Below are 24,689 nucleotides of genomic sequence, written 5' to 3' on the forward strand. Positions count from 1 at the left end.
CCTTGCAAACCTCTACCCAGAAGGGTCACTACCTCGGCCCCTTTCCTCCCTTTCTTTTCTAATGAAAAGACCCGCCCCCGCCACCACACACAACACATAAGTCCATGAATGTTCCGACCAGCTGCTGCTCCATCCTTTCAGCCTGAACAGTAGGGAGATTATGAGGGCTAGCCCCAGGAGAGGAGGCTGAGGTGCCACTTGTGGTGCCCAGAGTGGGGGCCCAGCCTGGCCGTAGCCAGCCCTGCCGCCGTCAGAAGGAAGACCAAGTAAGAGTTATGAAAACTATGCCTCGCAAGGCGCCTGAAGGCATTTGCTTTTACACTTTGAAAACCAAAGATGCACGCTCCCCACCCTTGGAGCCCGAGTTGAGTTTATTGCTTGGAAGGAATCCCAGGGAAATGGGGGGTGGGGGCAGAGAGCCCCTCTAAATGCCCTGCCTCCTTACCTACGCCGCTTACAAAGCTTAGTCCCCTAGTCCAGATCCCCCCACACCCCCCCAATCTCGACCCATGCTGGGAAAATTGTCTCATGGCAAAGTGGCCTCAAAGCCAAACCAAACACTCTGAGTGTTCCCAGGCTCTGCAGACGGCTGGCACCAAGGGGCCAAGTCTGCTCTGAGCCGACAGGGCCCCTCGCATGGGGAAGGGCCCCTCGGCCTGCGGGGAGAGCAGAAGCCTTGTTCTAGCCTGCCCTGTGCTCCTTCACGACTTTGGGCCAGTCCTGTCCTCTAGGCCTCAGTTTCCCCATGTGTACATTGAAGGAGCAGGAATAACCCATGGATTTAAAAATGTTTTCTAGCAGCAGAAGCCAAAAGTGAGATCTTCCGCAGAAGCCCAAGGTATAAAGCACAGGGCTGGTGCCTGAGACAGAGTCAGCTGTCTGTCCCCTGAAGCCTCTCCACAGGGCTTTCTGGAGCGGAGTCTCAATCTCATCGTGAGAGGGTCTCTAAGAGCCATCCAGGGCTGGCCTCTGGGAGTCTTGGGGTGTAGCTTTCTTGGCAACACAAGGGGCTGCTGGGCTGTGTCCTCGGTGGCTTCCTGAGGAAGCTCTGAGGAGTCAAAGGGGAGATGGAGCCTGGAGCAGCAGAATCTAGGTGACGGGTGGCCCTGCTGCCTGGGGCTTGAGCTCTCGATTTGATCCTGCTGGAGGAGACCTTACTGCGGTTCCAGAGTGGGCCTCTCTGGGACAAGCATGTCAGATGCAGGCAGAGATTTGATGTGACAGATTTATGGGCAGCTCAGTGTCCTGGTATCTAAGGTCCATACCAGCCTCCACGCCTTTAGCCATGTGGTCTTCCCTGCTGGAAGCGCCTTCATTTCCCTCAGCCTCCAGGTCGCTTCCGACCTCCAGGGCCCTGGACCCTCCAGCCCTCGCTGACTGGATTTCTTTGCAGGCACAGGCAGACTGACCATGGATTCAGGGCTCTTTCAGCTGCACTATAGCAGGCAGATGTCCCTGCTCAGCCATGACCTGAGACTCTTCCTGCTCTGGTTCCCGACCACACTTACCACAGGGCTGAGCATGTGGTATGTGACTCCGGTTAAACATGGTGGTGGAATTTTGCAGTGCCCCCCCAGTGGCCCATTTAAGGCTGTGAGCCTAAGAGGTACTGAAGGCCTACGAGCAGCTCCTGATGTGGGGTAGGCATCTTATACCAAACTCTGAGTCAAAGGCTCATAGTCTGGCCACCAACACTGGAGACAACTGTTACTGAGTGTCACCAGTGGTCTGATGTCGGCTTACCACTGTACAAGCACCATCTCATTTACCCTCTAAGCCTCAAAGCAAGTATGAAGAGAGGCGGGGATTTGAATCCCATTTTGTCTGAATCTGTTTGTGCTTTTATTCACTGAAGGATCTTGCTTCCTGTTTCTCATGGGGCATCTTCTATCTCTAATCAGATGGATCCTGGCCTCCTGCAGAGATGCTGGCCACCCCGGACCAGAGAGAAGGCCTGGCTGCGCTAAGAGAGACCTTGGAGCTGGAGAATCTCAGGGCAGTAAGGGGTGGCTGGCAATAGGGGTGCAGAGCCAGCCCAGGAGTCCAGGGGCTGGAATTCTGAAGGGGTTCTGGTCACCTGTTCAAACTTCAGGGGAAACCGAGACCCAGAAGGCAATGACCCCCCATGTATGCGTGTCTTGCAGCCCTGTCCCTGAGCGGGGGCATCTACAAGGCTCTGCGTCCATCAGGTACCGATGCCCCACTCTGTGCCTTGCTTCCGGCCTTGCCCAGCTCTTCCCTGCACCTGCCTTGTCAGGACTGTCCTTCTAATCCTGGTGGCCTAGGATTCTGTTCCCTTGTTTATCCAATCCTCGCCCCCAACCCCATCTGTGGACTCGGAGAACAACAAAGCTGGCACGACCTTCAGAGACCAGTCAAGGCCCCAACTACACAAAAGGAGAAACTGAGGATTGTCATAGGTCCTACCTCATTGGGGGTGGTATCCTGCACATGGTCAGTATGAGAATGGTCTGTGCCCTGCTGCCCCCTCCTGGCTCTCAGATGTGAGGGTTCCTGGGAGTACTCTGCTGCCACTGTGCAGCCATCTGTGGACACAGGCTTGGCACTTGCCATGGGTCCCCATAAATCATCCTGCCACGGGCTGCTGCTTCTCTAAACTTCCTCCCGTGTGTTTATACCTCGGGTAATGAGGGGCGAGGGAAGGCCAGCCTGCTCCAGGCGGTGTCCTGGCCAGGCACTTGCAGCCTCCACCCCGGCTCTCTCCCTCCTTCTCTCTCTCAACAAACCCTCAGCAGGGCCTCCAGGGATCTGCAGAAGTCCAACCCAGATCTGGTCCCCAGGGACTTCTACTCTAGAAACATAAGCGAGAAATTGTAGTCTGTGTGACTGTGCCAGGACAGGACACCCACAGGTGTCTGCAGGGGAGGGGAGAGCAGGGAAATGCAGGAATACAGGGAAAGGGAGAGCAGGGAAAGCTGTGGCAAGAAGGGAGACCTCAGCGGGGTGAGGATGAAGAAGATGCTTCCTGGGCGAGGGTGGCAGGGGCGCTTGAGTGGTGGGTGGGCAATCGTGACCCTTCGCACTAGACAGCAGACCTGCCTGTGGGTTCTGATGCCACACTTGACTTGCTGCGTGGTCTTAGCCAAGTTTCCTGACCTCCCTGAGCCTCAGTTTCCTCATTTGTTAAAACGAGGCCTATTTCCAGGACTCCTGTTAGGACTGGCGACATGGTGGCACAGAGCAGGAGCTCAACAAATTTCCACCAGGACCCACCCCAGCAGAGAGAGAGGCAAGTACAAGGGTGGACTTGGCACAAAGCCTGGCAAGGATGGGGTCCAAAGCATCCCAGGGTGGGAAAAGCAGTGAGTGAGGAGGGAAAGGAAGCAACAGCCGCTGCACTGGGGCAGAGCTGCAGGAAGTTAACCGGGTGGTTGTGGGGAGACACAGAGAATCTCGAGCTGAGGAGAGATGGCGTGCTAGAGCCAGGGGTCCTGTTAGGGCCCTGCTGCAGGATCCCAGGTGGAAGATGAGCTGGGGAGAGGGGATGGAGAGAAAGGGGTAACTCCAGTGGGATTTAGGGGGAAGAAAATGAGAAAACTTTGAATGAAATTAAAGCACCAAGAAAAATAGTTTGGTTCGCAGGGCTACAAATGGGCCCCAGGGTCCCTCCAGAAAGAACTGGAAACTTGGGAACCCGAAGAGGATGGGGTGAGACCTGGGAGTGACAGAAGCTGTGCCCTGCACCCAGGCCTTTCACGGTGCTCAGGGCATGCTTCCTTAGGAAGCGGTGGCGAAACTTTTTAACAAATAGTCTGCCTGTTGGTGGAAACTTCCTTCGCCAACCCAACCAGAGGGGAGAGTTATCCAACCACAATTTACCTGTTGGGACCAAGAAGGGCTCCTTCTTGCCAAAGAAAAGCTGTTTTCTTCTCCTGAAACCAGGCTCTGTGTTTCAGAGCTATGTGTTGCAAAAAGGAAACTGTTTTGGAGTCATTTGCCCCAATTTACCTTTCAGACCATGCTTAGGGGCTGGGGGTCTGTAGTTGGAGCTGACAGCCCAGACTCCTGTCACCCTGTGGGCTGGACCCACCCCTGGCCAGTTCTCTTGGCAGTCAGGTGGGTTGATGAGGGCCCTGAGCAACCCCTCTGATCAGAGCAGTTCATGGGCTGCCAGCCCCTCCCGGGCAGCCTGTAGGCGCCCCCCAGGGCTGAAGGAAGCGGCTCAGTAACTCTATGCCCTAGCTCCAGGTTTGAAGGGGGCGGCCCATGCTGGGCACAGGAGCCAAATGTGTCCCAGCCAATACAGCTGCGGCAGTGCCTCCACTTGGGGCAGGTTGGGCTGGCAAGGGCTCTACAGAAGTACATTTATCAGGAACCCAAGTCAGGTGCTATGAGCCAACACAGCCAAAGGAGCAATGGACTCAACTCTTACTTCCTGGAAGTCTTTTTAAGATGATGCACATCCCGCACTTTAAGAGAGTGGAATGGACTACGCCAACTTTTTGTCGATGACGCAGAGACCTAGCTATAGGAAGATCATGCAGTGACAAGCACAGGAGGCAGCCCCTGATTCCTGCGTGACCCTGGACAAAACCCCTTGCCCCAGGCCTTGGTTCAACATCTATAAATGCAGAGTCGGGCCTGTGTTTCCCAAAGCTGCTCAGAAGACTCTCCAGCATACATGTAACATGTGGCTCCCCAGGCCCCACCGCAGATCTTGTGAATCGACACCTGCAGGGGCCTGGGAATTTATTTAACAAGTGCCCAAAGCGATTCTTTCTGGGGATGCTGAGGAAATCCTAGATGATCATCTTTAGGGTCCAGATGGAGACCTCGAGTCTCCAAGGATCCACTGCTGGGTGTGATGTCCACGGCTGGGCTCCCGCAGTGGGTAGGACTCTGCTCTTCACTGATGGTCACTCTCTGGGACATCCTAGGTGCTCCGGTGATGCTGTTCACCAAATACGGAGATTCTTGCTAACAAGCGGAATCTAGAGAAATCGCTTTGTACTAAGACTGCAGGCAGAGACTGGAAGATGGCATTCAAGTTACAGTACGGGCTTTGGAGGGGTGATGCAGGGTGGTGGGAGGGGCACACAAACGGAGGTACCAGTACAGTGGGATGATTTCTGTACCTGTCCATTTTCAACAAGGTATATCATGAATTCTCGTCCCCCGCTGAGACCGAGCCCACAGCATTAGGGTATCGGGCGTCACCTGCCATCTCTCTCTTGAATAGCGGGATCCCCTTTGCAGCCTTCCTGCCGGGGTGTTGGCCACTCAGACCTTCCAGGCACAAGGAGCTCACAGCCTTCTGATATAGCCAGCCTGGTCCATTTTCTCCTGTTCTTACCTTCTGGCTCATGGGACAAATGAAGCTTGCTTTGCATACCAGGTGCATCCCAGGAAACTAAGGGCAAAGCAGACTTCTGTCCTCTGCATCTGAAGGAAGCTTCTATCTCCTCACCTTTGAAATGGAGAAGACCGTACCTACTCTCATTTGGAGCATAAAGAAGAAGAGTCAGGTGTGAGTGTGCTCTATAAACCCTAAAGGATGAACAGGAAGATCCTCTGAATGGGAACAAGCCAGGCCTGAGGTTTCTGCTGGGGCACCATCTGCCACACTCACACTTCCTCCTGAGGGAGGCTGCCTGGAAATGATGCCCAGCTCCCAGCAGACCTGCCCTTCAGCAGCTCACCTGTCCTCGATGCGGACCCAGAGGTCGTTGAACTGCCGTGGCCGCTGGTGTTTGTTCTGCCTCTTGTGCCACTTCTTCTGCCGCCCAAACTCCTCCAGCTGGCTGAGGCTGTCAGGGAGCAGGAGGTGTGGGGACAAAGCTGGGTCCTCCTCTTCCGGCGGGGCAGTGGGGGTCACCGAGGGTGCTGCGGGGATGGCCGCAGCTGGGGTCACTGGGGCTGGGCTCGCTGAAGTCCCCTCGGGTGGGGGCGCAGGGCTCCGTGAGGCAAGGCTGGAGAGGGAAATAGCACATGACATGTTGGAGTGCATCATACACATGTGACAGGAGATGCAATTCAGTGGGAAAGTTGTCATGGCCGAAGATGCTAGGGTGTCCCTGTTGGGCCTGGAGAGAATGACCCAGGAAAACCGTTGTCTAGCGTGGACAGAGGAAGATTTGACTCGTTCTTTCATTTATTGATTCAATAAATATTGAGCATCTATCTTGTACCAGACACTTTTCTAGGCATGGGGCAAAAGCAGTGACCAGAACAAAGTCCCCGTGCTCTTAGAGCTCACATTCTGAAGCGGAAGATGGAGAGTAAGATATAACAGGATGTCTGAAGGTGATGACTACTGGGGAGACAAATAAAGCAGAGACAGGAGAGAGAGAGAGTGGGGGTGGGGTGCTGGGCAGGGAAGGCGGTCTGGTCACTGCCAGGCGACATTTGAGCCCAGACTAGTAAGAAGTAAGAAAGTGAGCCATGGGTAGGTCTTTAGTTGTGGTTCTCATTCATTTAATAAGCTCTGGCTGAGGGAATTTGGGTGAGTTACCTAACTTTGCTATGCCTCAGTCTCCTGCTTCATAAAATGGGGACCTCATAGGGGCATCGCGAGGGTTATGTAGGTTAACAGAGGCGAAGCACTTAGAACAGTGCTTGGCAAATAGCAAACAGCTGAAACATTTTAGTAATTAATATTATTGATAAATAGCATTAAATATTAACATTGTTGCTTGTGTCATTCGTACAACCGTCTATTCATGCCTTCAACACATATTTACTGAGCACCTTTTCAGGGAGGCAGGACAGCACCAAGCAGATAAGAGCTTGAGCTAGAGGCAGACATGGGTATATATCCTGGTTCTGTAACTTACAGGCTATGTGACAAAGGACAGTGATGAAATCGTCTCAAGCAGCAGATAGCTGTAAAATAGGACTAGAAATGGTAATTACTTCATAGGGTTGTCATGAGGTTAGATGAGATGCCTGGCACATAACAAGCCTCTCTGTAACACTGGCCAACAAGCAAATGGACCTGGCGTAGCGAGAGCTTAAGCATCTATCAGGTGTGTGTGTGGGTGTGGAATTTACATTCTATACAGAGGTGTATGCAGACATCCCTTAGCTTGGAAACATCCTCTGCTCTTTTCTCTTTTATTCTCTCCTCTCTGTGGCCCAAATGGCACTCCTTTTGGGGCCATCCATCCCTGGGAGAAGGGTGGCCATGATGTCAGGAACTGCAAAGGTAAAGCAGCACCCGAGGAAGCGAGCAGCCTGTCCCTTCACTCCACTCCACTCCTTCATGCATGATGGGCGAGGGGCTTGTCTCTCCTTGAAGGAGAGACGGCCATCAGCTCAGCCTGTCTGCTCCCAGCCCCCATGGCAACCCCAGATTCCCAGGGTCCAGGAGATGTCGCAGCTGCTGGGGAGATAATTCAAAACAGGCAGACAAAAAGATGGATCCAGGAAGCACCTGTGGCCGATGATGACTTTTATTGTTGGGGCTTCCTCGGCATCCCCGCTCCTTCACCCAGCCGCGGGATTTCTGCCTGCACTCGGAGACTCAGGCTGAGAGCCCTGGGAGCAGGGCCTGGAGGGGAGAAGTGGGGGGACCCTCCTCCAAAGCCTGGGCTCTAGATGAATAGGAGCCGAGGCGGCCTCTTTGGCCTGCCTCCCCCACCCCCCGCCCCTGCCCTGGACAGACTCGATGAGCTTCAAGGTGAAGGTCCTTCGGGGCTGTGAAGAGGAGCTTGAGGGATGCCTTGTCCCCAAGGCTACCTTACCTTGTGTTCCTTAACCCTCAAACCCATGCCTGTCCAGGTCCAGTACAATCTGACTTATAATGCGCTCAAAGGTTCAGAAAGAGCAGTATTGTCCGGTTGGCTCAGAGATGAAAAACTGGAGGAGACCAGTGTGAGGGAGTTACAAGTTCCTCTGGCAGTGCCATGGAGACGGAGGGAACAATGACTCTGAGCGAGGAGACCAGAGGCTCAATGCCCTGGGTGACCCAGGCCTCATCTCTGCAGAGTGAAGAGCAAGCCTCAGCCATTTCTAAGCAGTCTCACCCAGAGGGGATACGGGGAGTGGTTAGAAGCTAGACTGCCATTTACGTGAGCTGTGTGTCCTTCTGCAAGTGACTTCACCTCTCTGGGCTTCAGGTGCCTCAATTTTTAATGAGGGTACTCATAGCTCCTACCTCACAGGGTTATCATGAGGATTCATGAGTTAAAAGCACTTAGAGATGGGTACACAGTGAGCAGTCAACATGTATAAGCTGTGATTATTCAAGCTTCTTTTGGACTCTGGGTCTTAAAACTTCAGGGACAGGGTCCCAAGAGATCACACTGTGGTTACCATTGTGGGCTGGTAAGGAAGGTTCCTGCATAAAGATTGGATGGACTGTGGGACACAGGGAACCCTGAGTTTAAGGATCCCGTGATTGACCCCCAGAGTTGTCCAGCATGCAGACACCTCTGCTGTGGTAGGTCTGGTGTTGGTGCTGAGGGCCGCAGAAGGACCTGGCTGACCCCTGTCCTCGGCCAGCTTCTGGCCTGGTGGAGGGACAGGAAATCCGCACAGGATGAGAGATGGCCACTATATGGCTCTTTGAGAGGACTGTATGCCCTGGTAGGAGAGCCAGGGGTGGGGGCACAGCCAAGAGGCAGCAATGGGGAAGGTGCGCCTAGAGGAAGTTGAGGACCAGGTGTAGGTGGAGCTGGGACACAGAAAGAGGCCAGACTACTGCTCGTCCTGACCACGGCCCCATCCTGATTCAGGGTGCCAGCATCCCCCACGTCCTCTAGGCAGCCACCCAGGAGTCCTATAGAGTCTTTCTACCTGATCCGATCACGTTTTTAAATCCTGAACATCTCTCAAAACTTAACTCGCCTCCCAATCCCGCCACCACTGCCCAGCTTACTGCCCTTGCCTCTTGCCAAGACTGCACACCAGCCTCCTTCACCACTTCCAGCCTAGTCCCTCCGCTCTTGGGCGTCTGGTCAAGGCCAGGCCCTATGAGGCCCCATCTCACCACAGGCTTCTTCACAGCTTTCCTTGCAGACCTGAACAGGAAGGTAGGGTGCAGCCCGGGCATGCAGTTAGCCCGGGCATGCAGCCTGTGGACCGGCAGTAGCAGGCCAGCCAGTCCCATGTCCACAGATGTCTGGGCAGCTTACCTGTGGATGGTCTGCCCTGCAGGCGTGTGTTCCACCTCCAGCCCTGCCTGCCGAAGGACATCAATGACTGTATTGTTCCCCAGAAAGTGACCTGGAACATAAAAGACAAAGTGGTCTTAGCCACATGTCAGGACACCAGCAATTGGAAACAGCCTTAGGCCAACGACCTACACCAAAGCTGAGGCCCCAGACTCCCTGAGAGGCAGTATGACATAGAGGTAAGATGTCCTGGGGCCATCCTGCCTGGGTCCACATCCTGGCTCTGCTCCTTACTGGTTGTATCTTCCCGTGCCTCAGTTTCCCCATCCGTAAAGTGGGAATAACTGAGAGTGTAACAGCCAACCTCAGGGTGGCTATGAGGACTACAGGAACAGTGGCTGGCACACGGCGAAGGCTCAGTGTTTCCTGTGGCATCGCTGTGCCTCATACCATGAAGGTGGTCCCAGCCCTGGACTGGTCAGGAGGGGACAGCCTTCCGCACTCCAGTAGTGGGGGGGTCCGTTTGCGATGTACTTGCTCTGTGGCCAACCCTATGCTAGACACTAAGAATACAGGTATAAATCATTTAATCGCAGCCCCAGGTAAGAGCAGGGACTGCTCTCCTTTGGCACGATGCAGCCTTGAGGTCTGAGAACACAGTGAAGGCCCCCAGTTAGGAAGGTTAGAAAGCGTCCTCGGGAGGCCACTGTGGAGACAGTAACTGCTGGCAATCAGTACTCTGGTGAGCCCCGACCTGGGCAGTGTGGGCAGAGTGGCAGTGGCCCCTGGTGAACTCTTCACCCATGTGCCTGCCCTGTGGCCCGCTCCCACGGGCAGCTCCCTTCTGCAGAACCTGGGGGAAATCCCTGCACTGTTACTCTAATTGCCTGTGACGGGTGGTGACAGGTGGGAAGCTGGAAGGTCAGGATGTTGACAGCCCCAGGGAGGTCTGAGAATAGAGAGTGGACAGGCTATTGGGGAACACAGAGGCTCCAGGACAGAGGAAGCCAGGCTAGGACTGCACAGTGGTTGGAACAGAGGGTGAAGCCCGCAGCCCTCTACCGGCCACCACTGCACACCCCAGGCTGGTTTCAGCACCCCTTAGCAAGTCCCCTGTCCAGCAGTCTTTCTTTTGCCAGCTTGCCACAGTCCCTGAAATCCATCTCTGGATCACTGCATGAGATCACCGGACTGGGAACGCGAGATGGGTTCTAGTCCAGGATCCAGCGCACTTACTCTGACCTCGAGCAAACCTTTGACGCTTAAATGCCCTGTTTCTCTCTGTGTACAAGGGAGGAAGTGGGCTGCATGATACCTACAGGCTCCCCTAGCTCTCAGATTCTGTGCAGAAGGCTTTATTTGATTCTAGAGACCCTTATGAAAATGTGTTCTCCCTCCTTCTCTCTCTCTCTCTCACTTTTTCCACCTATCCATTTCATTCATCTGACAAACACAAAGTGAGTGCATACCTAGTGCTGCAGACTGGTGAACAGGTAGGGGCCTGTTCCAGGCACTCACAGTCTCAAGAATCAGGATTCTTTGATCCAGACACTGATGCTGATGGAAGCACACAGGAGGCTTCTAATTCAACCTGATCAGGGTAGACTTCCTGGAGGAGGCATTGTTAGCTAAAGGACGGGATAAGAATTGGCTAGGTGAGGATGGGTGGCCCCAAAGGGAGAGAGTTCCAGGTAGGTGGAATGGCATATGCACAGACTAGGAGGTAAGAGAGGCATTTCTGAGAAGTAAGGCACAGAAGACACCTGGGCCCTCCCAGGCTCCGGCCCTGACCGAAGCGCTATTGAGAGAGGACAGAAAACCCCGGTTCCTGCCAAGGGTGTGAATCTCCAGCGTGTGATCCTGAGCAAGCAGCCTCTCTGCCCCCAGCCTCAATTTTCCTGTGTGTCACATGGCTTGCTTCCCTTTGGCCCACAACTTGGGCAGCTGTAAAGCCCTAATGAGGCAGGAGTGAATGTCCTTTGGAAAAGCCCAGCATGCACTCTCCAATGGGCTAAGCCAGTCCTTGGCTGGGGCCACAGAGTCATCCTCACTCTTGCTTGCCTCTGAGCAAGACTGGGCTGGAAGGGGGACCGGGTGTGGCAGCCTCCAGTGCACAAGCTGCAGGAACTGCTTGCCAGCAGCTCTTGGAATCCATTCCTGGCAGTAAAGCCAATTTTTTCCCCGCCTCCATGGAGACCCATTAAAAGACGAGGGCTTCTAGGCCCAACAGTGGTCGGCCCAGAGGATTTCAAGAGCCGCCAGGGAAAATGGCCTGCCTCAGGCTGCACAGGAGCAGCAGTGAATATTTACTGAAGGCCTTGTGGCTGCTCCAAAAGAAGCATTCCTGGGGCTGGCGCAGGGGGCATTTGGAGAAGCCAGGCCTTACAGGATGCTGGCTGGATTCTGAGTACTTCCTGACAATGTTTCAGTGTCCAGTCAGGGCTCTGTCCATTCGCTCCACCTCAGCGATTCCAGGCCCTCATTGTGCAGCTTAAGACCCTAAGTAGAAGACTAGATACTTTGAGAAGTTGGAAGCGATCAGGAAAGATTTTTAAAATTTCCATCCTTCCTTCTCTAAGCCACACCCACCCTCACCTCCTTCCCTCCAAAGCAGGGAGAAGTACCCCTTCCGTCCTTCCCCTGCACGAGGCGCCCGTCTCACGCAGGCCCTGCCCAGGACTGTACAGTGCAAGCCATTCACTCCTGAGCCCGTGTTCCCATCATCTCCGACCCTGACCCCGTCTTTGGGGCTTTGTTTCATAGGTCGTCACGACACTATTCTGTTCTAGTTCATCCTCCTCTCACTGCTCCCTGTCCGTTCTCTTGGTGGGGTCCTCGTTCTCCTGCCCAATAAATGTGGGGACCCCTGGGAACCCTGTCTGTGGCCTTCTTTTCTTTTCTGATCACACTCTGTGGGCAAAAATCATCCACCTATGTGCTTTTGATTAGCATGCGATGCTGACCGTCTGGAACTGCTGCCCAAGCCCAGACATATTTGCCTAACTGCTTACTGGACATCTCATAAAATCCTCCCGAGCCTACAAAATCCAACTCAGCCTCCCTCCTGAGATGCACCTCAACTGAGCTCTGTTTACCGAGTCAGATGGACCCTGTCTTGACTTTGCCTTCTTCCTCCTCACCCTCGTCCAGTCAGAGTCCTCCTGATTTCACCTCCTAATCATGCTTGACTCTGGCCCAGGTCACCATCACCTTCTGCCGGAATCACTGCAGACACTGTCCTCCTTGTCCTCGCCAGTTCGCCCTCCTCACTGCAGCCGGAATGATCTTCCCACACCCGCGAGCTGCCTCTGTCAGAGTGTGTCCCCGACAGGCCGCTTGAGGGAAGATATGAGCTTTTTGAGGACAGGGGCCATGCCTGATTCGTCTAGGATGCAGGGCTAAGCCCGCCTCTGGTGGTGGTTTCATGATGGTTTGTTGAGTGAATGAGCGATAAAACCTGTGTACTCCACATCCTTTCCATGATCTCATCCTATCCCCGCGAGACCTGAGCTCATGGATCCCCTCCCCGTGTAGCCTCAGCCTGGTCCCTTGGTGATGCTCCTGCAGATTCCGCCGACCCCAGGAGCTTGGCTTTTGAACCTGCTCCTGAGTCAGGGCCCAGTGCATGCTGTCCCCTGGGGCTGGCAGACAGGGCTTAGGCTTGCCTCCAAGATCAGAAATCCTGAAGCAGGCACCACGCCCATCCTGGAACCTGCAAGAAGGTGTGGAAAGTTTCCAAAGGGGCCCCACAGTGTTGGGGCTTAGCCTGCGTGGCTTGCCCAGGCTCCCAGGGTCTCCTGGCCACCGATCAGCAGCTCCTTCCAGCACTGACAGCTGTGCTCTGGCCAGCTCTCTGCAGGAAGGCACGTTCCATTTCATCTGCTGAGGCCGTGTGGACGAGGAGAGGAGGAAAGGAAGGGAGGACAAGTGGGAGGCGGGGCACACAGAGCCACAGAGACAACGAATAGGGGAGACATACAGAGAGGCAAGGAGAGGAGAGAGATACTCACAAGGAGGGACAAGGAGAGGAAGAGAGCTTCGGAACACAAGGAAACAGAGGAGGAAGGCAGAGGAGAGCAGGGCCTGGACTCGGGTAATAAGAGACATACGGAGACTTGGAGACAATGGTAGGGAGAGAAGGAAACGGAGAGACATCGAGACAAAGAGAGAAAGAGATAGAAAGAGACAAGGATGAGGCAAGAGACACAAACAGGCAGAGACATAGAGAAAAGGAGAGAAACGGTGAAAGAGGAGAGAGGATAAAGAGAACCCCGAAGTGGAAACAAGAAGCATGGAGGAGGAGACACTAATCCAATGAGGACATCAGGAAAGGCTTCCTGGAGGAGGGGGCCATGTAGCCATGACTCCCAGGATGGGCGGGATTCAGGCAGAGATGCCGGGGAGACAAGAAAGGGGAGGAAGATTATAGGTCTTGAGACTGATGGGGCTGGCATGGTGTTGCCTCCCTTAATCCTGCAAGCCAGAATGTCATTAAAGGGCATTCATATACAAACAGGGAAGGTGTCCTGCTCCGAGTGGGCACTGTCCCATGATGTTTTAGTGCAGAAAAAAGGGCTCCCCTTCTTTTGGGCCCAACTGGGCCTGTATCAAGGCGTAAGGCTCAGGGAACAGAGTGCAGGCTGGTCATAGCCCCTACCCATCATCTGGGCAGAGGCCAACAGCTGCAATTTACCCTCTGACACGGGAAAGGCAGGGTAAAATAGAGAGAAGAAGCCTATCCTGAGGTTAGAACAGAAAACCTGGCTCGATAGCAACCTGACTGAGACCTTGGGAAGCTTCCTTGTCTGCTGCGTGTCTCAGTTTCTCCACATGGTCCAGATTCCATCATGGGATGATCTAGACACAAACTCCTACTTAGTGAGTGAGCCTCCTGGGTACGTGAGGCTTCTCTGCTGTAGTTTCATTTCATCCTCACAGCAGCCTTTGAGGTCTCCCAGTTTACAGATGAGGAAACTGGAGCTCATTGAGGGGCCGGGACTTGCCCAGCTCATATGGGTGGAAAGAGGCAAAGCTTGGACTTGGACTTCCTTCCAGAGATGTCCTTGCTCACTGCACGTTCCCACACACCCACTCTGAAGTACTGGCGGCTACGAGGGAGTTCACGTTTTTGGGGGCAGGAAATTGTCAGAAACACGTGTACCTTCCAAGGTTCACCAGATCGGAGGGAAAGTGTGCAAGGGCTCAGCAAGAACAATCCACCAATTAACAGGGTCGTTTCAAGACAGTGTTGGGGGGCTGGGTGGAAGGGAGGTGGGGAGGACCAGATGTTCCCACAAAGATTCCAAAGTAACACGGGCTTCCCTCGGCCAGCACACATGTTTTCTCTCCAGTGAGTCCGCCCGGTTTCCAGTTTTCTCCTCCTGGAAGAGGGATCCCAAACCCATATTTATGTTCCGTCTGAAATTAATGCAAACGAAACTTTCAAATGCTAATCTAGCTGCCAGGATCAGCAGCCGGATATCAAGCGACAGCGGTGTTTGTTTTCGTGAGGAAGTATGACAGGAGAGCTGGACGGATGGGGCCTGGGGAAGGATGGACCATCGGGGGTACCGAGGGCCTTCTCATTTCCCAGGGAGGGTCAGCGTGGGAAACTGGCAGAGCTGACCTTCCTTGTTCCTTGCTCCTTCTCTGTGGGCCAGGCCAGGGCAGGGCAGGGGCCTCAGCAGGAGATGCTTCCTGCACCCAGTCTTGTGCCAGGAGCTGAGACACATGGTCCCCACCTGGGAAGAGACCACAGGGTGGAGGGGAGATGAGCAGCTTGAGCCATGCATTGAGGGAGGGACACCAGGGGCCATGTAGCCAAAGGAGAAGGGGCAAGACCTAGACTAGGGGGTCTGCGGGGAGGGGCCTCAGGTGAGTCAGAGGAAGGGAAGAGGGAAGGCCTTCCCAAGACAGGGCATGGCACGTGCACGGGCATGAAAGAGAAAGAGGGCATGCAGTATGCTGGCCACCAACAGTGATTCTGGGTTGTTGGAATAGAAAGTGAAAGGGGAGATGGGTAATGGTGAGGGTGGGGGCTGGAGGCATGAGTGGTGGCATTCTGAATAGAGGCAGGACAAGGCTAAGGGGGCGAGTTTCAGCTGGGCCCAAAGAATACTCTCATAGGCAATTGTCCAGCTCTGTAAGGGAGTGAGTGCCCCATCCCTGGAGGATTGATGAATGGTTGTCAGGCCTTAGCAGAGGGGCTTCAGACACCCTACAGGGAGCTGGGCCTGTCTGGGTGGAACCCTAATCTGCCCCTTTTACTGTCTTCTCCTCTCTGGAGACTGCTAGAACTCAAGAAGTTAGAAATGAAAAAGCCCCGAGAATTCAGCTGGTCAGCTCAGCTCTGCCCTTAATGATGCAAAGATGGGTATAAATGCCAAGAAAAGCACCCCTACCTACCATTTCCTTCCCCCTTAGATTATACTGAATATTTTGATTTATTGTGTCATTTGATCTCACAACATCTCACTGAGGCCAGCAGAACTGGCCCAGGATCACGCAGGCAGAAAGGGCAGAGCTGGGGTTTGCCTAAGCCCCCACACGCACAGAGTGTGTCCATTTAAAGTGCATTTTGCAGAGGCAGCTGCCCAGGTAGGGGTTCCCAGGGCACAGGACAGGCTCTTGTTGGAGGCCAGAGCTGCTTCTGGGCCTCTGACACCTGTCTGACAGTTGCCCAGATTGGGGGTCCCCTTCAGGACTTCTCCCAGCTGTATGCTTCCTCTTAAAAGTATGCCCAGCCTCCCCAGCCTGCCCTTCAAGCCAACCTTCTCTGTTCTTTAATTTCCAGGGTTTGAGCCTTTCATTTCCTTTGGGCCAGATCCTCTTTCAATCAATATTTGGTTTAGAGGTGAGGAGGCTTCATCTGTAGCCCCACCCTGTCCCCTGGTGAGGACATACGCCTTGGGGATTTTGATCTGTCTGTGCCCTGAGGGCTGGAGCCAGCAGTGTGCTCTCCACAAATCTTTCCTGGGACTTTCCACATGTCAGACATGTGCCAGGTCCTAAGGACCCTTTCCTCCTAAGGACTAAGACGGCTCCAGACCCAGGCAATGACTGCAGAGTGATGAGGTTAGCACAGGGCCCTATGGGGAGAGCCCTAGAGGCAGAGTCTGTGAGGGGTTCTGTGACCCACAGGGGGCAGCGCCCAGCCCAGGGCTCACCGCGGCCACAGCAGCACTACTATACCCAGAGGCTCCCTTCCTAGAATTACACCACCCAGCACCCGGGGAGAGCTCCCTGTTGGCCAACCACATGAATAGTGATGGCGCCCACCTGCTCCTGAGCCTCACTGTCACTTGGAACGGAGACCTCGCTCTTGGGATTTCCCTGCAATTGTACCGACTGTGTCCTCAGAGGTCAGAGAGCACTTCCACTCCTCCCCCAGATGGTCCTGTTTTCTCTTGTGTGGGTCCCGTCCTTGGAAGACTGCAGGCTCTGAGGGGCCAGGACCCTGAAATACTAACAAGAGCTCACACTTAGAGCGATGGCACTGCACAGGCCCCCGAACTATACGAGTGCTGGCCCCCGACTCTCAAGCTCGTTTTGCAGAGGGAAACTCTGTGGGCTGAGGGGAGCTAAGTACAAGGTCTGTCCAGGCTACTGCCTATAAGAAGTGCTGGCTTTCCAACTCAGGCAGCCTGGTTCTGCATCCCATGCTCTTTTTTCTCCTCTTGCCTTCCCCACGCCACCCAGCAAGAGCACTGGACCCAGAGCTGATGTTCCATAAATCCTCGCTCACTGACAGAGCAGCCTTGGAGTTCCAGCCCGGAATATGGGTTTTCCATTCATTTGGACTACCCCTTGCTCCAGAGGGCAGGGTTGGCTCCATTTAGGGACAAACTAGCAGATGGGATGTTCCTCTGGCTGGCTAGATGCTCTGAAACAGGAACAGTGATTCTGGCCAAGGACTGCAGCCAGAGCAGGCTTGCTAGCTGCCAGATGTGTACTTGGTGGGGCAGCAGGGTCCTTTGAAGCACTGTTGGAAATTCTGAAACTCTTCCGGACACTGTGGCCTGGACAGTGTGCTCCAGCCTGGGGAGTGTGGCAGGCCATGGGCGTTTGCCTGGGAGAGGAAGAAGCAGCTGGGCGTGTGCTGCCTATTTTCTGGGCCTCTTGTTTCTAAGATTAGAATGGGCTGTGGCTGCTCTTCTGTGTCCAGTCATGAGCTGAGGGGCTTCTTCCATTCCCGAGGCCACTGAGCAGAGAACAAGGTAGGGAAGGTGGGTGTGAGTCTTGCCCTGAGGATTACAGGACGATGAGCAGAGCTAGAAGCTGGACCTGCATCAGGGAAATTTCGAGCAGTCTCACTTCCTCCAGGAAGCCTTCTCTGACTTACCCTACCTCCTTTCAGTGCCATCACTCAAACCTCTGTCAGGCACACATAGGCTTGCCGAATGTTGAGGCTGGAAAGGATATTAGTCCTCACCAAGGCTCAGCCCTTCTCTATGAAGCTGAGAAGAGAAAGGTTCTGAGAAGGCGACATAGAAGGTCTTAGAGTGCAAGAAGTGTCTGCAACGTCAGTCTGTTTCCGCTTTCTACCCTCATGCCCTTGACCTCATGCTCATCTTGCCCTACCTTCTTTCCTTTCTCACTGATTCCCTCCTAACCACCTTGCTGCCTTCCCTTCCCTTCCTGTGTGCATCCTCTACCCCACTGTGCTTAGTGCTAGACGCCCTTCTCCTCTGGCCTCTGACTGTGTAGCTGGACCAACAACAGTACCTGGGACTCTGTTTCTAGTGGGTTCTGAGGGCTTTTCATTTGGTAATCCAGTCTCACCTTCTAAAGGGCAGATATCAAGTTGCTGGACCCCTGAGTCTCCCAGATGTGGGTTCTAGTTCAGGTTTTGTTGTGTGTAACATAGGGCAGGGGTACTTCTATGCATGGGCCACTAATTCATCCATTCGTTGGTTCGTTTGTTTGTTCATTCAATGAGTGGATAGTGAGAACCTCCTCAGTGCTTAGGAAGCAGACAGCATAGATCGGGAGATGGCCCTCAGCATGAACTGGGCTGTGACAGGGGAATCCTGCAGGACTGGGGGAGCCCAGAGAGGAGGGGGAAGAGGTCATGAGAGGCTTGGGCAGGAGAGGGGGAGGACATCCTCAGCAGAACAGAGGGTCCAAGCAACAGCTGATGGTTGAGGGAGGCTGGCCGTCAGGAGGATCGTTTCTCTGCAGTTCTAATATTCTTTCTCTTCTCATCTATACCTCAATTTACTCATCTGCTAATGAATAATAAATATCATCGTGTCTCCCTCCAAGGGGAATTGAAGACCTGGAGGTCATGTGCTAGTGGATGTGGGTGTTCTTCAAGCAGGTCAGTGCTCACTCCCAGGGAGCAGCTGCTGCTGTTATTAATAAAAGACGTGTCCCTGCAGGTGGGCCTTCTAGCCCCGTCACACTGACCCAGGTGACTTCAGTGGCACCCCTTTGAGCCCTGCCCGAATTATAGACTCATGAGCAAATAAATAAAGTGGTTGTTGGTTTTAACGTAAAAAATAAAAGCTATTAATGGTGTTCGGTATGTTGGGCTTTGCTCTCTCCCTTCTCTCAAACCTGGGTCTTCAGCACCAATGGGCCTCTGTGTCCCAGCCCCATTGGCGTGTTTCCCGTTGTGGGTCTGTGGCACTTTAGCTGGGGTAAGAAGGAGGCTGACGCAGACCTGGAGGCTGGGTGTGCTGGCTATGTGGGCACTCAGGGTATAGCTACAGCCCCTCTGTCTCTGGTGCTCACGCAGCCCACTTTTTAATCCTTCAAATGCAGCTTTCTGCCTGGACCTCTGCTTCTTGTGGGTGCAAGTGGCAGCAGTCCTACATGGAGGTGATTTTAGGTCCTGGCAGGCTCTTTGCTCCACATTCCTCCCAAGGAATCCAGGAGGGCTTGGAGCAAACTATGCCAGCATGGTAGAATGCTATGACGATAGGTGTTGGGATATCAGAACCACACAATCTTAAAACCATAGCATGTCAGGGCCCAAGGATTTGCAATGTCAGAAGGTAGAATTATATTCAGATTACAGCACATGAGGGTTACAGAAGGTGTGATAACCTGGGCTTATCTCTGGTTCTCAGAGTTCAAAATGAACAGGCCCTCGAGGTTACCTGGTCTTCCCCTGAGCCTGGCTCATGCCTCCAACCCAGTTCTGTCGGTTCCTACATTACTCATTCTGTTCCAGGATGCAAAGTGGTAGAACAAGTAACCAACCACGTCCTGAGAAAGCCCCAGTTTCCTGGAGCTAGGGACAAAATCATCGTTTTTTTTTTAGTGCCTGAGAATGAGACTCCCCTGAAGCCTAGGGTCCAGAGATTCCACGAGACCGAATGGAATAAACTTGATTCTAGGTGATTTGGACTAGTATGTCTTTAAAAAACAGTCTCAGGTGTTGCAATTCTGAGGAGGACTGGGCCCCGCCCTGGAGTAGTTCACACACTGTGGGATGCTCACTGAGCAGGGAGTGCTGAGATAAAATCAGGAGGCCTGGGGTGCAGCATCCACATATACACCCTAGATGTTCAGTGTTGCTGTAAGAAATCTTACAACCTGTGTCTTGGGGACCAATGCAAGTTCAAGAGCCCTCATTGCCAGTCAACATTATCTCTATTCCTAGCAGATACCAGGCAGGCATGCGCCCTAATCCTGGTCCCCAGCAGGCATCACTAATCAATCAGGACTTCTTTCTGCTGAGCTCTGATGTGGTTTTACCATCCTTCACATCATCCCACTCCGGGCAGCCACGACCACTCAATCACAGTTGGCTCATGAAATGGAATCTATTTAACTTCTTATCCATGTCACTTCTTGTGGCCAGTCTCTCTTGCATTTACATCAAATGTTCTCTTCTCTTCAAACAAGAACCTTCCCACCTTCCTCCTCTTCTCTGCAGATGACGTCACCTTCTACTTTATAGAGTAGAGCTCTTATTAGAAACGTGAGGAGGTGCCCCTTCGACCCCAGGCCAAACCCTCTCTCTCTGCTCTGGTCAACCCACTTCCTGCCTTTTCAGAACCCTGGGCTAGTAATCTTTTTCCACTCGTTCTCCTGTCACATCCTCCTTCTATCGGATTCTTCCTATCATGTTTTAAACATGCTCAGTTCTCTATATTTAGAAAAGGTAAGTGGGTGAGGGAAATAATACAGTTACTAACTTTTAATCTTGCCAAGTAAGGGCTTTGAAAGCTCCATTTGCCTTATATCACCATTATTTTTAAAAAGGATGTTTAACTTCAAACACAGTAGAAAGAAGATAATTTCAGACTAAAAGATAAGCCAGCAAATTGCATAAATTTAGCTAATAAAAATTCCCTTAATTGTACTTCTTTTTCTCAGTTGTTTGTAGACCAAAGGAAATAAAAACCCACGTAAGATCTTTGGGGGCCCTTCAGGGTTGGCTTGTCCATTTGTATGATCCTGGCAGTCGAGAACCAGGCCTCCCCTCCCCCTGAGCTTGCTCACTCCTCCATGGCAGTCGATTAGCTCCATAACGTCAGTTTGCACATTGGTCACAGAGAGGCAGGGCTTCCATCTAGGCCCCAAGGTATCATCCAGGCCTGCTTAGAGTTTTCATGAATATCTGTACCCCAACTGCCCCTTAACCTGTTGAATAAACTCCAGAAGAGGCCAAGTAGCGCCTTGCTGCAGAAGCATCACAGATGCTAGGAGAGTATTCTTTTGTGAGCTGTACCAGCTAAAAAGGCAACCTTCTCACAAAATCATCAACATTTCTATACAGCAGGGGCATCATGTATAGGAGAAAGGGTCAGGACCTATACCCAGGAGGCCAGGATTCAAGTCAGAAGTCTACTTGTATGGCTGGTGAAAGCCATTCACCCTCTCTGGGCCTTGGTTTTCATCTGGAAAATGTGCGTAATATAACCCATCTAGTGGTGTTACTATGAAGATCGAAGGTAATATAATCTGAGAGGCTGGAACGGTGCCTGGCACACAGTAGGTGTTTTATTTATTATGAGGACCTCTCTACCCTGGTGGAGTTTTAACCCTATGATCTAGCACAATCTGATGAGGTGGTGTATTATCCCCATTTTACAGACTGGAGGCCAAAGCCCTTGAGAGCGAGATGGCTCTTAGCTGGTGGTGGCAGTGCCATGCTGTACACCCAGGCATCCTGACTCCAAAGCTCTGGCCCTTCGCCCTGAATCTCCCGTAGAGCAGAACAGAGAAGAGACCAGTCTGCACTCATGAGCTCTCAGGCTGGCCCGCAACAGATGGGCAGAACCTCAGCAGGGGCCTGGCTCAGACACCTGGCAAGGTCAGATTGGGGGTGGCTGGGGTGTCTTATAACTATGTTTCTGTTTCCTAAGCTACTTCATGGAGACACCCAGTGAAACCGGACCTGAGAGACCTTTGCATGAGCACATGCATGCCTGGGAGATGGCCGGGCATATTTTCGATGGCACAGGCCCTCTCTCCCTCCCACAGCTTTGGGGGCCTTGTGCCTTCTTTGTGGATGATATAGAGGATGGGCAACCAAAGACAGACTGACTCATGTCCCCAGTGCCCAGTGGTCTGGGAAGGACTGAGATGGAACTGCAGAGGACAGGAGTGTGTGCAGTGGAGAGCGTGTATCTAAAAGGTGACATCCCACTGAAGAATGTTTGGCCTGGACCTGCACATAAATCCTTAACCTGCCACAGGATGTGGGACCTGGGAGTTACATGGCCACAAGAATGCAGTGAGGCAGATGTGGACATCTCTTGCCATGGACTGTGTGTGGACATGCTCCCTGACAATACTCCAACTGTCATAGGACTGCTTAGCTGTCTGGCTGCTTGCGCATAAGAACAAAGCACCTGGATCATTCCTCTTAGGCCAGGGTCTTGTCTTGGCTTTATTCTTGACTTGCCATGAGCTTTGCCTGTGTCCTGGCCTCTGTGGACCTCCTTCTGCCATGGCTATGAGAGGTGGGCAGGCTCGAGCTTGGATGCTGTGTCCAGATTTGAAATTCTTGGGTAGAGGGTAGATTTACAGTGCAGAGTGGGCCATTTGTTCTAGGTGTGACTGAGCCAGAAGTGGCAGCTGCCAGCAAGATATGCACATGGCTCCGGACCTGCTGTTATTGGAGAGTGGGAGACCTTTACTGCTGACCTGACCTAAATTCACCAGGCCCAGAGAAGACCAGAATAGAAGAATCTGGTCAACATTCACTATTTGTCCATTTCTTCAGTCATTCATTCTTTCACACACTCATCAAGCTTAAAACCTATTATGTGCTACTAAAAACACAGGGATAATTAAGTAGTACGTGCCCTCCCAGAGCTCAAGGCGAGATTGGGAGACAGATTCGGCACCCATCACAGGCTACACTGTGGGAAGCAGTGCGGAAGCGGGGAGAGGATGAGTAGGCTGATGAAGGCTTGGACTGGGACAGTGGCAGTGGAAATCAACAGAGTAGATGGGTGTGAGAATTCTTGTTGGTCCATCAATAGGACCGACTAGGGACCAGCTGGATTTCAGAGATGGGGAAGGAACTGGAGCTGGGCATGACGCTTGCATGCTGGCCTGGTGCCTGAGTAAATAGTTGTATCCCCATGGGCTTGGGTTTCAGGAAGAGGGGGTCAGTGTCCAGGGCTGGCCACACTGCTGTGATTTTCATTTTTAGTCTCTCCTACTGTTTCCTTGCCCACAGGAAAGATCAGGGTCTAGCTACCCCCAGATCCTGGGTAGCTTTGGTCCTGAGCCCTGGAACAGGTGGAACGGGGAGGTCCTGCCACTCAAGTGGGGATGTGGAATGTTGGATCTTTACTGGCCTCCCTCAGTGGCTGGATTCACCAGCAGCTCCTCTTAGGTCCAGGGAGGATCCGGGGTCTGGTTGAGCTCTGGGCAGCAACCCTGTTGTGGTCATCATTCCAGAGCAGGATGCCCTGACCAGATGCCCTCATAGTCTTGGCCTGGACTCTGCTGGGGCAGTGGGGCCCAAGGCTGGGCTGGGCAGTGAGAGCTGATTCTGTTTTGGGCTCTCAACATGGCCTCCTTGGGTACAAAGGGGCCACGGAGGTTGTTCTGGCCCTGGCAGGGGTCACTCCCCTTGCCTATGGGGACTATTATGAAAGAACTCTTACTAGAAGCAGGAGAACCATTTAGGGTCCCAGCTCTGCTGAGCACTGTGTGGCTTTTCCAGCCACATTTGGGTCCCACTTTTCCCTTCACGAAGTAGAGGTCAGGAGAAGGTTTAGCAAATCTCCCAGCCCTTAAGGATTTTGTAAATAATCTCTTCCCCACTCTGGCCCAAACCTGCTCCGAAGGCAAAAAAGCAGATCTTGTCTTCGTTCTCCTGCAGAAGTGCCATGACCCTCTTCCCCATCCGCTCGTTCCTCTTGTAGATGAGCTCCTGGCGGAAGTAGCTGTCGATCTCCTGGGCTGTCACCTGCTCGTGCGGCGGGAGGGTGGTGTTGATAAAATTGGGCAGCTGTGAAGGCAAGACAGAGGCTGCCTTCAGTTCTTTCTGGAGCAAGGTCGGCTTCAAATAAACACACGCAGCCCAGGCAGGAGGGCAACTTACCTTTATTAAGTCCCTACAGTGGGCTGTATATTTTGTATATGTTTTTCATCAATTCCAAAACCCTTTGAGATGAGTGTTATTATTCTGGTTTTAAAAATGAAGAAAGCAAGGGTGAAAAGATCTAGAGACATGTGCAGAGTGGCAGAGCCAGGATAAGAAGCCGGGACTGCCACACTCCCATGTGTACCACTCCTGCGTCTGTCTTGTTTAACCTCTAGCTTCTAGATGCCAAGGTCCGGGGGGTGGGACAGAGCTCAGCTACTTCACTACTGTCCCTTCAGCAGCCTGGCATGGCATATACAAGGAACTGGGTTCAGCAAGCAGGTATGGAAGGTTAGCTGAGCTGCCTTATGTGGCAGAAAGGCTGTGGGGTACGGGCTCAGGCTGACCTGGGCTTCAGGCCCTTTTCTGACGTTGCATGACTTTGGCCAAGTTACTTAACTTTTCTGAGCCCATTTCCTCATTTGTAAGATGGGGCCGACAATATTTTTTGGGGGGTTACATGAAGTGATGGGTGCTGTCACTTTGCCCTACAGAGACGAGACGAGGGTTCCTAACCTTGGGTTTTTCCAATGCCTGAGCCCTCTTTAGTTACCATCTGTTGCTGACACTACCTCCCCATCCCCAGTTCCACCACTTCCGAGGACATAACCCAAACCCCTCTATCCTTCTTAAAACTTCAACCTAGGACCACAGCTTCTTCACATAATGATGGCTTGTTTAGCAACCTGGCTTAGAACTATCCAGATTTCTCAGCTTTGGGCCCAGTGTCCACCCCCAGCCACACGACCTAGGGGCCAGCGTCACTGACATGTTCTTGAACTAGAGAGAGAGCTCCTTGAGTTCAGGGACAGAGAGCCTTTATCAATGCCTAGAACACAGCAGATGTTCAATAAAGGTTTCTGGAATCTTCAACATGAAGTTGTGCTGTCCTTTCTCACCATATTGCCTCCTCCTGTGTTCTTCCGTTCCCAGGTATGCTGTCTTTCCCACCTGGATGGCAGGTCCAGGTATTCCTGCACTGTGGATTCCAACATGTGGGTGTGGCCTCAGAGGAAGCCATGGGCCATTGAAAAAACTGAGGCAGTAAGTCAGAA

General features: G+C 53.0%; 1 protein-coding gene across 1 annotated transcript in view; it reads right to left on the minus strand.

The window, feature by feature from the left end:
• TRABD2B (TraB domain containing 2B) overlaps positions 1-24,689 on the minus strand; it is a 204,993-nt gene that overhangs the window by 3,883 nt on the left and 176,421 nt on the right. Inside the window, exons 4-6 of the mRNA XM_006919165.3 lie at positions 23,325-23,499; positions 9,096-9,186; positions 5,661-5,930 (exon numbers count right to left, since the gene is read on the minus strand). Of these exons, the coding sequence (XP_006919227.1) occupies positions 5,661-5,930; positions 9,096-9,186; positions 23,325-23,499 (536 nt within the window). The remainder of the gene's footprint in view (positions 1-5,660; positions 5,931-9,095; positions 9,187-23,324; positions 23,500-24,689) is intronic.

Source organism: Pteropus alecto, unplaced genomic scaffold (genome assembly GCF_000325575.1).
Source record: "Pteropus alecto unplaced genomic scaffold, ASM32557v1 scaffold25, whole genome shotgun sequence".
NCBI classification, from domain to species: Eukaryota; Metazoa; Chordata; class Mammalia; order Chiroptera; family Pteropodidae; genus Pteropus; species Pteropus alecto.